At 41.7% G+C, this 16,356-nt stretch overlaps 1 protein-coding gene across 1 annotated transcript in view; it reads left to right on the top strand.

The window, feature by feature from the left end:
• Positions 1-638: 638 nt before the first annotated feature.
• Positions 639-16,356, top strand: part of LOC125007251 (zinc finger protein 385A-like) — a 33,764-nt gene continuing 18,046 nt past the window's right edge. Inside the window, exons 1-2 of the mRNA XM_047583950.1 lie at positions 639-935; positions 1,027-1,081. Coding sequence (XP_047439906.1) covers positions 822-935; positions 1,027-1,081 — 169 coding nt within the window. The 5' untranslated portion in view covers positions 639-821. The remainder of the gene's footprint in view (positions 936-1,026; positions 1,082-16,356) is intronic.

Genomic DNA, 16,356 nt, shown 5'->3' with positions numbered 1-16,356 from the left:
CTGGGGATGTGGTGATATATGTTTAAGTAACATCACACAAATTAATTCCAGATCCAAAGTTACCCAAAAGAATATTGAACAGTCACACGATGGTCAGTGTTGCTCACTTTTCCTGTCATAATGTTGTGGCTGACTGTGAAATTTGAGTAACTCAGCATTAAGGTGCTAGTTGTGTCCAGCAGTGTTTTAGTGATTGTGTAAATAAGTCACATTTTGCTTCTAATTTATTAGAGCAACTAACCCTTTAAAATAAAATGGATGGAAGAGATGGATAGCTGAAGGGTAATACCATTTGTGTGAGAACCCATTTTCTAGATCAAATAAAAACAAATGCACAACTTGGTCTAAGCCATCTGTTTCATCCACCAATTATATTTCCTTTGCTTCCCCATATCAGCATTTTCTTTCAAGTTTCAATGCCTTGCCACCCTCCTCCTCCCCTTTACTCCTCCACAACCCTCTCTCTCCAGTACTTTTTTTCTCTGATCTGCCACCCGTCGCTGGGTCTCCCCTCCTCTGTCCAGCCCCTCCTTTCCTAACACTCTCTCTCTTTCTCTCTCTCTCTGCGTGTGTGTCCCTCCTTCCTTCCTTCCACAGTTGTCCTCACATATTAGGTTGCCCTGTCCTAAGAAGCAGAATTAGCCTCTGGAATCTCGCACACTTGTTTGCTTCACTCCTGGGAACGAGGAGAAGGCATGAAGGGAACACACAGGGTGAACACAGACAGAAACACAGAAGGGATTACGAGCGATCTGAAAAGAGAAGCATAAAGAGAGAGAAAGAAAGATGAAGAAGCTGAACATTAAGATGTCTGCTCTCTGATGCGGCTACAATGTTGGTATGCGGTTGCCTGCACCGTATGTTTCCCTCTACACTCTCTAGCTGACTGCTTCTGCTTTCATGCTGCTGACCGCCACTTTACTTATCTCTCCACGGTAACATACATTCTCTATTCCCATTAATGTGGACGGCATTTCTGTGTGACTTTATGTCGACTGACACACTGACCCTCTGGACTTGACTAAGGATCTGGATCACTTTGAGCATTGTGAAGGACAGAGGCAACCGATGTGGGGCTCAGGTAAGATCAAAACTGACTGCCAAGTAACGCAAAACTCACCCACACCTTTTGAGCTCTCTTTCTTTGATCTCTTTAAAAACAACTGAGGAGCTTGATAGGCCAGGATCCCCTCATTATCGCAATATGTGGCAGAAAAAAAGAGTGAGTTGACACAAGGCTTTGAAGGGGTCTCTCTTTGATGAAAGTTGGCCCAGTCCCCTAAAAAAGTCAGCACTCAGTGTCAGGCACAGTGTCAGCCCCCCCCCCCCCCCCCCCCCCCAAGCTCTAGCTTGAAGCTTGAAGCTAGCTTCAAGAAATTCTACAAGTCCAGCTGACCTTATTCAACGCTTTTTTTGGATTACCATGACCTGGATGACTGAGAACCTTCACAGACATCTAGCTTGAATACGGAAGAAATATGCATATTTCTTGACATTCTCAATCACTGCAGGATAGAAATGTGACTGTGCACATTTCCAAGTCCTGAGCTGTTGGAGATAACTACATTTTGCCTGAGGAAGACATGCTGACAGAAATGTCTTAAACATTCCAGAAAGCAAGTGTGTATGAAAAGATGAGACCACAACGAACCTACATGACATCATATGCATATAATCTGTGTCACAATATGGAGCAGATTAAAGTAAACAAATTACACAGTTATCACAAATTTGAAACTGCAACAATCAGAGCAGCCTTTCACAGCAAACCTGCATTTGCTCCAGTTTCCTTCAAACTGCTCCTGCGCCCTCTCTGTTTACAGCCTCTAAAGTCAGTCGACTTGATTTCATCTCTGCTCTCTGATTTGTTTGTTTGTATTTATTTGGATAGCCAGTGGTTCTTGTCAGGCTGTAGGCTAATCTTCCTGGGTGTTCCTCCCTGACCTGTTTAGAAGCTCATTACTGTTTACTTCGGGTCATTTGTCAAACTTTCCAAACTTGAGGTGCAATTTCAAGAAAGAAAAACCCCCATCTTGAATGAAAATGGTATTGTTCTGGTAATATAAAGCATTTCTTGTCTATGTAAACATATAGTGTGAAACATACAGAGCATGGCTGGTGGCTGGTGACTGCTCTGTGCGTGAGTGCATATTTATGTAGAGAGTATGCCGGTCATTTCCAGCTTTCATTCTAGCAACACCTATTTTAACCTCAGAGGTACAGTAAACTGAGTTGCTGTCTCTCTCTCTTTGAGCACACTCTGTTTGTTGCTTTACACTGAAAAGATTTACATGCAGTTTGAGCTTGTGTATGAAATTTGGCCTCAGTCTTCTGCACACACAATAACAACAGGAAGCAGAAACAGAAAACAGCAGAAAACCTGCAAGAAAGAAACATTTGCAATTGTAATCAAGAAGTGTTTGACACTGATTTAGTGTGTCAACTTTATACTCCTGCAAGATAGCCAAATGCTGTGTGACGTACTTTCAACCCTTCGTCTTCGATACTTTAACAGCAGAGACCAATTTAACACAGACTTTAGAGCATTTCATTAGCATTACAACATCAAATGAAGACTTCATTAGACACTGGCAGGACTCCTCAGGATGTGCCGCTGACGATCAAGGCTAAAATTAGAGTTTAACAAGTCCGTCGACACACTCACACCTCCTGGGGCAGAGAATGATTGGATGGTAGAGGTTGAATGCACAAAATCACATACACACGCACTCAGACACGAGACTTCTTGCTGCGCTGCATGCTGCCAACATCTACCGACTAAACCATGTTCCAAATTTTAGTTCTAGAGAGAGAGACAGAGAGAGAGAGAGCTTAGGCAGAGTCAGAGATATCCAGAGACATCCACATTGAGCTGCAAAACCTTCAACACCTCCATATACACTGATTTAATGGTGCTAACATGCTCATTCTAAATTGGTACTGTAGATTGATATTATTGCTCAGTGTCTCACTTTTAGAGGATTTGTTTAGGGTGTGAGCATGTTACCATGCACTCGTACAGGAGATACGACCATTCCTGCAGCAAATTAAAGCATTGGATGCATGTCAACTGTAGCGAAAGTCCATGTGTATTAAGCATGGCTCGCTTCTATGGAGTAACCCAGTAACGAACCGTGGCATGCTCAAAACAGGATGTCCCTCTAGTGGAATGTAGCCACCAGTGACCAGCCAAAGTGCCCTTAAGTGAAAAAGATCAGCCGTGAAGGGGAACATGAAAAGGTGTGCCAAACTTGGTGTTAGTCTATCCGGTAGTTGAAATGTAACCATCATGTTTCCTCTAGAAGTAAAGGCTGAGGTTCATCAAAGTCAGAGGGATACATCTTTACATCATCCTCTACTCTGACAATCGCTGGGAACAGATTTGGTAATTAATTTAGTAAATTCACCTGAGCTAAATTAAAATTAAACTACATTAAAACCTATTGAGCATACGTTAGTCTGTGTCCTGGCTTCACCTTGACTCTATGCTGGCAGCCTGTTGAACAATGCTGACCAAAAACGGCTGACACTGGCTGTGGCTGACACTGTATGACCTCACAATAAAAGACTTTAATCCGAACTCTGACACTTATCCTGCTCCAATGTGAAGGCAAGACATTTGACTTTGAGTTCATTCTTTTGAGGCCATAATTACGCACGCTGTGTGATTATTCAGCCTTGCGTCTTTAAAACTTTACAGTGTTTTTTTCTTTACAGTGTCCCCAAGGGCACACACACACACACACACACACACACGCACACACACACACACACACACACACACACACACACACACACACACACACACGGGCAGGGTTGATACATGAGCCCACTGGTAGGGTTTCATTTTCCCATGGTGACATCCATTAAAGTCATGCTGTGTCTGACCCTCCACCCTTAGACAGCCACATTAGCACCTGGCCCATTGGCCACAACAATATACCTGCCTACATTATTTAGGCCAACTCCACTAATGAGGAAACCTTATCACTCAAAGACACTCACAAAACTCACTCTAACCTTACCTTCTCACCACCTTAAACACACACACACACACACACACACACACACACACACACACACACACACACACACACACACACTTATAGGCTGACTGCACATTATTCGATTTACTTTATATATATATATTTGTAAATGTTCTATTTTTTATTGTTAGGACGGCTGTTAAAATATTTACACTTGGATCACTGGATATCACCTGAAGCCAGAGGTCATGTGACAGCCTAATCTTGTGGGAAAGTGTTTGATGAAGGCTCAGATCCATTAGCGCAGCTTTGAATACATTATTCCTGGAAAATGTTGTGCATGCTCAGTATTTGAGCTCATTCAGCACTCTCTGTCTCTGCTTGTCAAATAGCTGTCTGCATCCTCCCTTCATCCTGCTGTTTTGCCGTACCTTCCACATTTCCTCACCTAACACTTTCATCCCCAAGTCAGTCTGCATTAACCTCACCCCCCCTCCACCCCGCCAAAAAAAAATGCTGGAGTCTCTAGAGCTATCAGTTGCATTTGCACCTCTGTGTCTGCTTCTCTTTGTGTTCAACCCTGCACAGTATGAACAGTTTTTGTAAACACAACTAATCTTTGCATAGATACCCCACAAGCAGGTAGAAAGGAAAGAGAGCTGGGTAAAAATACCCAGTCTCACATACAGTAGAATAATGTCAGAGCGGCCGTGCAAACAGGTTTTAAATGTTGTTGATGAGAAGAATGACGCGGAGTATAGTGTGAGACAAGGACAGACGTGGGAGAAACAATAGTAAACAGCTGGGAAGGGGTGACAGAGAGAAAGGGAGAGCAGAATCGACAGCAGCATTATCACTCTGCCTCCTGATTCAAACACCATGAGAAAGCGCTCAGCTCCGACCACTGTCATTGGCCCAACCTCTAGCCAATCACAGATCCGGAATGCAAGGTGCCTTTAGGTTATACCCAACCCCAAAATATGAGAGAGAGGGGGAGAGAGAGAGAGAGAGAGAGAGAGAGAGAGAGAGAGAGAGAGGCATGCTGTAGTGCAGAGGTTCCTTCTGTGAGGCAAGTCTCCTTCTCTCTGGTGTTTCTCCTGCTGGAGTGCATATATAACAGTGAATAAATTACGGGCTTCATTGCAGCAGATTGAGTGCATGTTGTGTTGCAGCGAGTGCTGCTGCTGCTGCTGCTGCTGCTGCGTTTCTCCTCTGGCAACAGCTGGCTGAACCCGAGATCTGAGCGAGATTTGAGAGAAAAGGCACTGTGGACGAGGGGAAAACAAGGTGTCGAGGAGATAACAGTGTAGGGACTCAAAGGGAAGGTTGTGATGTTGGATGCCTTTTTTTTTCCACACTGGGTTTTGAGAGCCAGAGAGGCGGGTGTGCTCAACATTTAAGTCACCCCAGTAGCTGATCAAGGAGGCAAGGAGACAAGCAGGACGAAAACGTGGGAAGGTGGAGGGATACAGGATGATCTTGGGTAAGACAGCCTTAGAAGCAATTCTTCTACTCTTATTGATCTGGATTGATTTGCTTTTGACTAATACATTCCTCTTTTGTAAAGATAATCACCTTCATGTCTGGCAAAAACTTTTGGCTGCTTGTGTCTCCAACTTGGTGTATCTGAGTGTATCTGAGAGGATTTGTGTTTCTTTGGTATGTGCGATCGAAGGGGAAAATCTGGTATGAGCAAGGTTTTCTTTTTACCCGTTCACGTGACATTCATGAGGGAACTCTCACAGACATTGATTGGGCATTTTAATGTCAACAAAAATAATGATACAAGAGCATGGTGAATTCTAACTCACACACAGGAGGTCAAAAAGATTTAAAGAAGATTAAATACCCTTTATTTTATTTATTTATTTTTTTGCAACTGAAAGATACGTAATCGAATCTCCAGGAAATCCTCCAAAAATATAGCCAGGAGAGTATGTTAACCTTACCTGGAGCCAAGACACTGTTTGTTTACGGCCTAACTTTAGTGCATTACATGATCAGTCATCTCAGTTCCTCAGGGTTCCGGGAGTAGGTACATTTGTGCACTGACAGGATGCAGTACTCCATGACATTCATCACTAAAACCCCTGTTTCACCAGCAAGCTTTATGATGATGCATCATCATAAAATCGGATACCTTCCAGCTTTCATTTGAGAATTTTGTTTAAAGATCTGCACGAGTCTAATAAAATAATAAGATAAATTCAAAAAGCTCTGTTTTTATGAAAAACTAATCTGTGACTTGCTGGCGGACAGTTTGCAATTTCTATGTTTTGACATGCAAATTGTCTGTCCATTCATTAGACTACAACAAAGATTCTCAGTTGAACTGATTTTTGTCAATGTGGCGCAGCTGCAGACAGAGGCCTTTAGACATAACCGTTCATCCTTCAACCTTTAATCTTGACAGTTTTCCAAATACTTATACCTACTTTTCATCTTTATAGTAAATTAGTACGTGGGAGGTGGCTAAATATTTGACTACTTTATTTTTGTTCGCTTGGCCTACCAAACATCTTCCTGTGATGTGAGCCTTAGCTTGAGCTTGTGATAATCTCTTCCTCGGTGCAGAAGCTTTAACTAGCATTAGCCTCCGAACGCACCGATACTTAATCACAACCACAGGGGCTGATAGGATTTCGTAAACTGTTTTGGTTTTTCTTTTAAAATATATCCCAACAGCAAAGATGGAGGAAGGAAGTCTCCATATCCACCACCATCAACCTAAACAGTTTTCTAAAGCGTGGAAAAATCAAATATGTCGTCACAATAAGCAGCATGGGTGGAAGGAAATGTGCTAAAAGTGGCTCATCTCCCTCAATGCAGGGCTGTGTGGAGCACAGTTTAGTAACTCTTATGTGATTTTTTATGAATATTTCAGAACCAGAGGCTTTTATTTATTTAAAAGTGAGCCAAGGCTTCCTGTAGTCTGCCGCAAAGACCTCACTCAGCACTATCTAGAAGTTCAATGCATTGCATCAGTGCTCACTCAACCAGAAAGGCACACACACACACACACACACACACACACACACACACACACACACACACACACTCTAGATGTATGTGAGTTGTATGTGTATATGGCCATCATACACATGCAGACACACACTGCCTCTCCACACATCAATTACAGGTGCATGTTTTCCCTCATAAACAATGTGACCTTTAAATCGAGGCAATGCAATGATGGATGAGAAAGACTGACATTTAAAAATGGAGGAATGTGTCCCATTATTTTGTATGTTTGACAAACTGACGCATGTTTAATGTGTCTGGAAACCTTGAAATGATCACAACTGGAAAGCAGGGAGGAGGAGGTTGAAAAACGCTGAAGGGCTTTTACAGTACATACAGAATACAGTACACAGTTTCTATCCATAAAAGACTCTCTAACCCAAATTACACTTGTGTGCAACTAAATTGTTTTCCAAATTATATTTAGGCAATATAAACACTGGCTGGATAATATTAATTTCTGCTAACCCCATAATGAGGAGTAGATGTTTGTGTAAACTGACTTTTACTAACCCATAGCTGGGAGAGAGTACAGAAAAGTGTAGCAGTAAATCATTTTAATCCTGGGTAACGTGTCATCATGAAGATGAAGACGCAGTATCTGGGACAGCTCGTGTTGTCTCAGCAAAAGTGCTCAACTTGTTTAATATCAAACATGCGTTCAGTAATCATACTACACTACATATTTGTTAGTAGGTGCCACGCGACACACTGACGACACTCATGTCAATCATATTAATCATTTTACAGTGCTTAATGGTTTGAGAAGGTGTGGCCATCCAATAGATCAAGAAATCCAGACAACAATGCATTTGTCATTTAGTTAGTATTTTAAAGTATTTTTGGACATAATTATAAATGAAAAATATAATTATAGCATAATAATAATGGACTTCCTTCAAACCTACCACTTTATGTCTGTAATTTACAGCTTTCACGGATGCTAAAAGTGGCACAAGGGCACATGGGCTGAGCATAAAGTGTCTTTGTTGTTTGCTGTTGTTCTGAAGTTATGCGGACCACAGCTGAACCAGTTGCCTGACTTTTGCCCAGCATGACCTTTGCGTGTTGCTTCAAGAATACAGCTATAGCATAAAACCACACAAACCTCCAGACTCCAATCTGCTCCTGAAATACATTGTAACCTGTAATTTCTGCATCTGTGCTATAAAGAAGGAAAAAATTCTATATGTAGTTCAGCTGCTAGAGGAGATTGCCACCGAACAAAATTTCACTGTAACTTGTGCGCAATGAAATTGAAGTTCTTAATCTTAATGTTAATGCTCTTTTGAAGATCAAGTATTTTCTGGCTTTGCATGGTCTTTATTGTATAAAATCACCTGCCTAATGTACATCTGCTGGCAGTGTTGAGTGTTTCGTGCACTGTGTACTCAACACTCTCAGGTTTCTGTAGGTCTGTATCGACAGTAGTGTGTTATTCCACCTCCCAGCAGGTGTGTAAATGCTACGAAAAAAAAGAACAATGACAATGTGGGGCAGGTTTGCTGGTCGTGTTGACATGTGGATCTCTTAATGGCCCTAACTTTGCTCTGCGTGGCTTTTGTGCTGCGAGCCCAGTGTTTGCCCCTGACTGCGCAACATCATGTCAGCAATATAAAGGAAGAAAAAGTTGGCAGCAGGTTTCAGGATGTCCAGATGCCCCCCTGAAGTACTGGAGCCTGAGAGGAGGTACAGAATAGGCAGGTAAGAAGGCAAGCTGCTTGACAGAAACTGCTGCAGCTTTAAGTGAAAACTTGTATAAAAGCACCGTTAGCTTCCTGCAAAGTCTTAAGTGTTAGAAGGGCGTTTCGGACAGACCATGAGGCAACATGGCTTGATTACACACAAACCTAAAGGAGGGAAGATAAAAAGTGTCTCTACAATACACAAACTAATGTAAACACATTAGTATGCACACTCACCAGCCACTTTATTAGGTACACCTTGCTAGTAAAAGGTTGGACCCCCCTTTTCCTTCAGGACTGCCTTAATTCTAAGTGTCATACTTTCAACAAGGTAATGGAAACATTCCTCCGAGATTTTGGTCCATATTGACATGATAACGTAACACAGTTGCTGCAGATTTGTCAGCTGTTGAACTGTAGTCTCAGTTCCCTGTTCTTAGCTGACAGGAGTGGCATCCGGTGTGGTCTTCTGCTGCTGTAGCCCATCTCCTTCATCCTATTCTTTCTGTAATACTCAGACCAGCCCAACAACCATACCAGGTTCAAAGTCACTTAAATCCCCTTTCTTCCCCATTCTGATGCTCGTTTTGAACAACACAAGTTGTCTTGATCACCTCTACATGACTAAATGCATTGAATTGCACATTCTCCATAATCCATCTTTCTTTTCACATTCTTTTTAACCATCATGCGCTGTTTATACTTCTTTGTCAATTTGACACCATGTTAACCCAGATTGTACACAGACCCTTGCGCTGTAGCCTGACGTGCACCTCCCCAAAACTGTAACTGCGCATCACGCCGACACATATTGCAAGAGTTGTGATTAATCCACTTGGTAGTAGCATCTCTGCAATTTTTGAATTGATTGTTTTGGATACAAAAAAAAGTTATCTGAGGAGGTTCAAACGTACAAACATTAGTATGACTCGTATTGTGCAAAAGTTTCAGTCGGCATTGTTGAAAGTGAAACAGAAAGTCGAAACAATAATTAAACCGACTGGCAAAAAAAGACAACTCGCCAACTAATGTTTTAGTGGCATTGTTACAGAGTGAGCCAGACTCATGAGTGAGCACATATACAGTAAATGACTCGCACCAGTGTAAGCTTCATATGAAGGTCCCACAGAGGCACCTAACACACTTAACATTCTTTTCTGTAGTGTCACCTACTGTTGCAACAGTGTAACCACAAATACAGGACACAACAATATAACTGCATATTCAAAAGGTTCGGATTAAATGACAAAATATTGCGTGCTAGTGAGGGAAACACTTTGCAAAACATTTTGTAATTAGTGGTCCGTGGCTAACAATGTAATTAGTATTATTATTATCTGGTGCTTTTGGTGATCATGACCAAAATTCTGTAATTTATGTGCTTTACTATTTATGGCTGAGTGACCAATTCTCTCATCCACAACATTTCAGTTATTGCAATTCTGTGCACATATAAATAGTTTTGATTTTAAATGTATTGTCCTAGTGTGTTTTTCAAGTTGTTTCTATATATATATATATATATATATATATATATATATATATATATATATATATATATATATATATATATATGGGTCAAAATACAATAACTGGTTTCTACACTGGTTTCTACTGACACTGTGCCAACATGGTCTTAGGATGAAACATTTTATGTAGAAAAATCAGCTTGTTTCAGATTGGTAATTCATTTAGCCATTTTTTTCAGGAAAGAAACTAGAAAGGAGCTTGTGATAAATAAACCTGCATAATGCCAAAAACAAGACATGGCATGCAGACAACCCACGAGGAAGGCAGCAAAATAACGCAAAGCTGTTCATGCATGTACAATATTTAGCAGTTGACAGCCAAACGTTGAGCCATTTGAAGCAGCTGCTCTGACTCGACTGCTTTCTTCACTTAGACTGTGATGTTTTTCAAAAGACATGCGCCATGTTGTGAGTGGGCCACCTGGAGTCAAACTGCTCTGCACGTTAACATGTTGCTTTACCCCCTCTGGTCACCTTGGACTCACCTTCAAAGCACGCAACTCCCCATCCCCCTCTCCTCAGATGCCTTCCTTCTCGGTTTTCCACCTCATTTCCCCCTCCTCCTCGTCCAGAACTCTTTTCGTCGGTCAAATGGCTCAATCCAGTCAACACCTCTGTCATTACTTTTTAGGCTCCTCATAGCTTGTCTTCTCCAGCACCCTTGCTAATCAGGTTTTTTTTTTTTTTACCTCTTCATGAGAGTTTCAGAATGAGATGGAAACACAAACAGAATTTCTTATAAGAAACTCTTTGCAAGTTCAAACAAAACACCATCTTACTGTATTGTTACATAATCGCAGTTTTAATGAGAGCTAAATCTGCATGGAGAAAACAAAAATCACCATTGATTACAAATACTGCATGAAATCAGAGAGCTGCAGATGGACTAGCCAGACACACACAGAGGCATTTCCAGTGAAAGAGGTCTTCTGAGAGTTCTCAGGAGGCACCATTTAAGCCTGACCACTGGGGCGCAAAGCATCTATCATTAAAACAAAGTGTGGACTGAAAATCAAACGTGTTCTCCACGCCAGCACTTCGCTCCCCTTTTCACCGTGGCCTTTCCTGCCCAGATCTCACAACATCAATCCACGTTGAGCCTATGAGTAACTCCTTTTTAGAGCTTCGTTCATTCAGACTACAAAGGTTTGCGCGTGTCTCCGCATAGGTTGAAATAGCTGCCTTTGACTTGAGGGTAAGCTGAGCTTCAGTAAATTGGATTTCATGCTCAGTCCTTCACAGTTGCAGTATGCGACAGTAAGACAGAGCCATCTTTCCCCTGCAAGCACGACGAGGCTCGCACTGTGGCTCCAAAATGTGGCAACTAACAGCTCAGCATTACTGCAACATAACCATAAACAGGAGTCACAAATCACCGACATGCTAATGGTGTCATCTGCCAAAAAATGCTGGCAGTTTCCACACAGTCTTATACACCAACCTGAAGGAAAGACAAACCCAACTGCTGCATATTTATTGCATCACATAGTTGCCTGTTTCTGTTGCAGTGACAGTAAGTGGGATTTTCTTGGGGGGATGGCTAATCCACCGCTGACACTCATTTCAGAGTCATCTATGCACAGCAGGTCATTGAGATGCAGATGTGACGCTGCTGGCATCATGTGTCGAGCCAACGTGGAACTGACATTTCTGAGTGGGCTACATTACTTTTCCTCTTATTTCTTATTTCTGGTGCGACCCTGCAGTGCTTCTGCGTCTCATCCCATTTACGTCTAGTAGACAGCATGTCACACATTCTCCTGTCCCCTTTCCATCCCAGTCTCGTCATGGAACACCGAGATAGAGGAGGGCAGGGAACACAGTGAGGCTCCTGCCCGTCATTGACATTGACATTACCTCTGTGATCATTAAACCTAAATTGGCTAAATGAATTGCCAATCTGAGAGGCCTTAGTCACAGGCTATTGGTGTGTGTATATGGTTGTGTGTGCAGGTGATGCAGGATTGTGAAATCTAGTGTGACAATAAGATTCTGTCCCCAGTTGCGTTTTTCCTTTTTCTTTTTTCTTCGTTGCTGCCTTCTGCATCTCTTTCTCTCTTTCATTTCTGTACAAGCACCTCTCTCTAACAATCAACACATAACAAATTCAATAAGCTATTACACAGGCATTGATCTTTGTCTTGCCCAAACATTTGCATAAGAAAAAAGAGGGCATTGAGATTATGGCGCTGTCTGTTCGATTCAGAGCAGAGACGAAGCTGGAGCTGGTGGGGCCTGGATTTATGGGGTTTGGCTGGCTCTTTCACACTTTAACGCTGCTCGGAATGTGTCCAATCAATGCTCTCCCTCCTTGCGCTGCTGCTGCTCTGGAATTGTGGCGTTCCCTTATCTGATGTCATTGTAAATCACTCAGGAGGAGGGTAGGTCAGGGGACAATGCTGCTACAAAGACAGCACATTCTGAAATGCTACAGAATGTGTCACCAAAAACAATGCGTGGTGACTTTAAATATATCTCCTATGCTGTGAGTGTCTGCACTGTAAATAGAGATTTATAAGACACGATTTGACCTTTAAATTGTAATGTAGCATAAAATGAGCTGCAAATTTACCAGAGGCATGTCAGGAATACGCTCCACTACCCAAAGAGGAAACACAGTGATGATACCTCTCAGCCAATCTGCACAGCTGAGACATTATGGTCCCATTACTCGCTTTGTTAACCACATGTTTAATTACATCTGAGACACTTTTCCACTTGCTTTGTTTGCACTTTTGATGAAATATGAGAAAGAATACACAGGATGTTACTGGCAACCGTGATTTTCAAGAAGGTCAAAGAATGTTGATAATCTCTATATTGCTAACCAATTGTAAAAAGAGCTAAAAAACCAACATCAATTATGAAGGGACTTTGCCAAGTATTGTTTGGGTTGCATTATCTGCAGTCTAATCTATTAAATGCTTTTTTATTGTTGTAAATATGTCATATTTTCTGTTAATCTGAGTATGGGCCCTCAAGAATTCCACAATTTATCACTGTTGTAATACCATTTGAAACAAACTGCAGTGTCTGTCATGTATAGTAGCAAATGCAAGACACTAACGTATGAGCAGGAGCAGCAGCAGCAAGCAAAAGCTCAAAGACTAGAACTTTAGGTGCTGCATGGATTGCATGGAATTTAAAACACTCGAATACAAATGAAAATGGTGAAGATCAAAAACCAAGGAAACCACAAGAAAAAATCCAAAGAGGTAACAGCACAAGAGGGGAAAAAAACAGAAGGCTTGACAGAGGTAACAATTTGACAGAAAACAAAGGGAAAGACAGTACTATCTATATAGCAGGAAGTAAAACAAGACAAGAAACACCAAAATACAAACCAAAATAAAAACAGGAAACACAAGAAAAAACAGACAGGGTCAAACAAAACACTCAAAATTCAAAATCATGACAGTGCCCAAATGTGAAAAAATATTCATTTTAACAAAATATGTGATATTTGTTACTAAAGATTTCCCAGTAGTTCCAGCTAGAATTGAGCAAGTATTCAAAGGTAGATGGAATCACTGTAGATTTTTGTGTTTCTTTTATAAACAACAGAACAGTTCATAGACCTCAGCTTGATGCTTTATCAAGAACTGCTCCATCCAAAAAACATCACAATTGGACTGAGCATCCTTGGGTCTTCACTAGAGCGTTGCATCCCCTAGGAGTGCTAAACCCAAGCATCCATTACAATAGTAACATAAACAGACACAATGAAATTCAGACAGCATCTGGCTTGTCCATTGTCTACAAAATAATGCTAATGCTACTTTTTATTAGTCTTGTCTTGGCATAACCACCATGGTGCAAAACTAAATAGTGGGTAGACCGATAGTGACATGGACACAGGGCAGTAATAGGTTTGCAAAGTTGCATTAACACCAGCAGGTTTAGCACCCTGCCTAAAGGGACTTCAGCTGAAGTTCTTTAGGCAGGGTTAGTTTAAAGGCTTGTTTAAAGTACTGCAGGACATAAACACTGTACCTACGCATGTAGCCTACATCGGTGCAAGCCATTTCTATTTGTGCTAGTCGACACCGTGTCTCTTTTGCCAGTCAAGTTAATTTTTGTTTCTACTTCCTGCTTCACTTTCTACTTCCTGCTTCACATTCAACAAAGGCGACAGAAATTTCCAGAGAAATTTCACTGTCGTACAAGTCGTACAAATGCTTGTACCTTCAAACCTCCTCAGTCAATCTTATGTTGACGTGTTCCATTGTTATTGATCCAATACCATCAACTCAAAAGTTTTGGAGATGGAGAAGCAACCAGAAATATGGTTACACTTATATGGTCCACCATGTGGACCAATCATAGCTATTGTGCTCTGCGTTGTCGTGACACTGGTTATATTTCTGGGCTGATGCCGTAGCTACACTGTCAAACTGGCACAGAAGCATAAACCATCTACAATGGTGGTTGCAGTCACTACACATCTTAAAACATTACTGTGGTGTAAAGTTGGTCATTGGGGTTTCTGTAACAGACCCTGTCTTGCATGGTGTGTTCTCAAAGTCTAACAGAAGACACAAAAATATTATGAACATTTATCCAAATGACTTTGAACTCCACTTATGTGGGCACTCAACAACACACAAAATATTGAGTAGATTGGATACACAGACACACTTTGATTTATTAGGAAGATTTATAGAGAGATTTGGCTGGGTCACCCTTCCTCTTGTCTAATATTCTCACTAATCACATCTGACACTGAGCGGTCTCTCTATCCTTCTTGTGGGTTGATGTGTTACTGCTGCAGATTTTTTTCGCCCTCCTCTATTATTGCCTGGTTTAGAGAGGCAATAATGGCTGCTCTGTGAGCCACAGGGATTCATGGCATGAGGTGACCAAACCTGTCACCTCTTAGGTTTGTTTCTTCTTTCTTTCCCTATTTTCTGCACAACCATTTTTCCTCGCCCAGCACGTGGAAAAAAACACAAATAAAGTCACCACCAAAAAACACATTCATTTTCCAAAATTTAATTGGACCGCCTTTAGCTTTTATTACAGTACACATTTGAGTCCTGGCATTGTCATCTTGGAATATGTCTGTGCCATCAGAAGAAACATCCATTGATGGAATAACCTGGTCATTCAGTATATTCAGGTAGTCAGCTGACCTCATTCATTGAGCAAGATGATGCTGAACCTAGACCTGACCAATGATGTGACCCCTCTCAACCTCTCAGACTTCTTTTCCACAACTCCCGGATGTGTCTTTCAATATGGTTGTTTAAGAAATGAGAAGCTATTCATCAGTTGGGATTAAATAACATGCTGCCAGCTGAAAGATAATCTCCCATGCAATAATTATCCAGAAGGAGGCTTGTACCCATTTCCTTAGTTAAATCCAGGTAGGAACTTTTTTGTTTTTGTTTTTTGTTTACCAGGCATCGTATACACACACAGAAAATGGCATTATTTACAGCTGAGCTTCCTGAGCTTACAGCTGTCACAGCCTCCCGTGGACTAAACTGATCTGAAGAGGAATGCCAGAAGGAGAGACTTTCCCCTCCATTTATTTCTGATCCTGGCAGCACATTCTTTATCTCTCCCCTACTGCCAGTGTAAGGAGTCTCCTCTGCTGTTACCAGAATAGCTCAACGCCAGTTTTTTCTTTTCAAATATAACTAAACTGTTAAGTAGCCATCACAAAGCAGCTGCAGTATATGAAAATGAATGCCTATAATCTGAGTAGAAAAGATTTAACAAAATTCTCTCTGCATAGCCAGATTGCGCCTGAAGCACCCTGCTGGTGTTACGCTAAAGTGGAGAATCACTACGAGAGGCAGAAGTGTAATGGAACGAGTGCAACAGTAGGAGGATGATGATGAGGATAAATAAAACAGTTAGAAGAACTGGTGCTGGAGAGAGGAGAAGTACAGATGAAGGATACAGGGGCAGGCGGATCGAATGAGGGACCATGAAATAGGGACAGAAAATTGCACTTGGTGGGAGAGAGAGCGAGAGAGAGAGAGAGACATGGGGAGAAATGGAGAAAAAGCGGATATCTGCAGCACCCCAGCTGCCAGGCTTAGGGAGCTTAAGCTCTCCTGCCCATCACAGAAGTGTCCTCAAGTGCAGGCATTCACCACCGCTGAGCTACTACAGAGAGTAGAGTGA

This window comes from Mugil cephalus, chromosome 4 (assembly GCF_022458985.1).
Source record: "Mugil cephalus isolate CIBA_MC_2020 chromosome 4, CIBA_Mcephalus_1.1, whole genome shotgun sequence".
NCBI classification, from domain to species: domain Eukaryota; kingdom Metazoa; phylum Chordata; class Actinopteri; order Mugiliformes; family Mugilidae; genus Mugil; species Mugil cephalus.
This window is presented reverse-complemented; position numbering and strand designations above follow the sequence as displayed.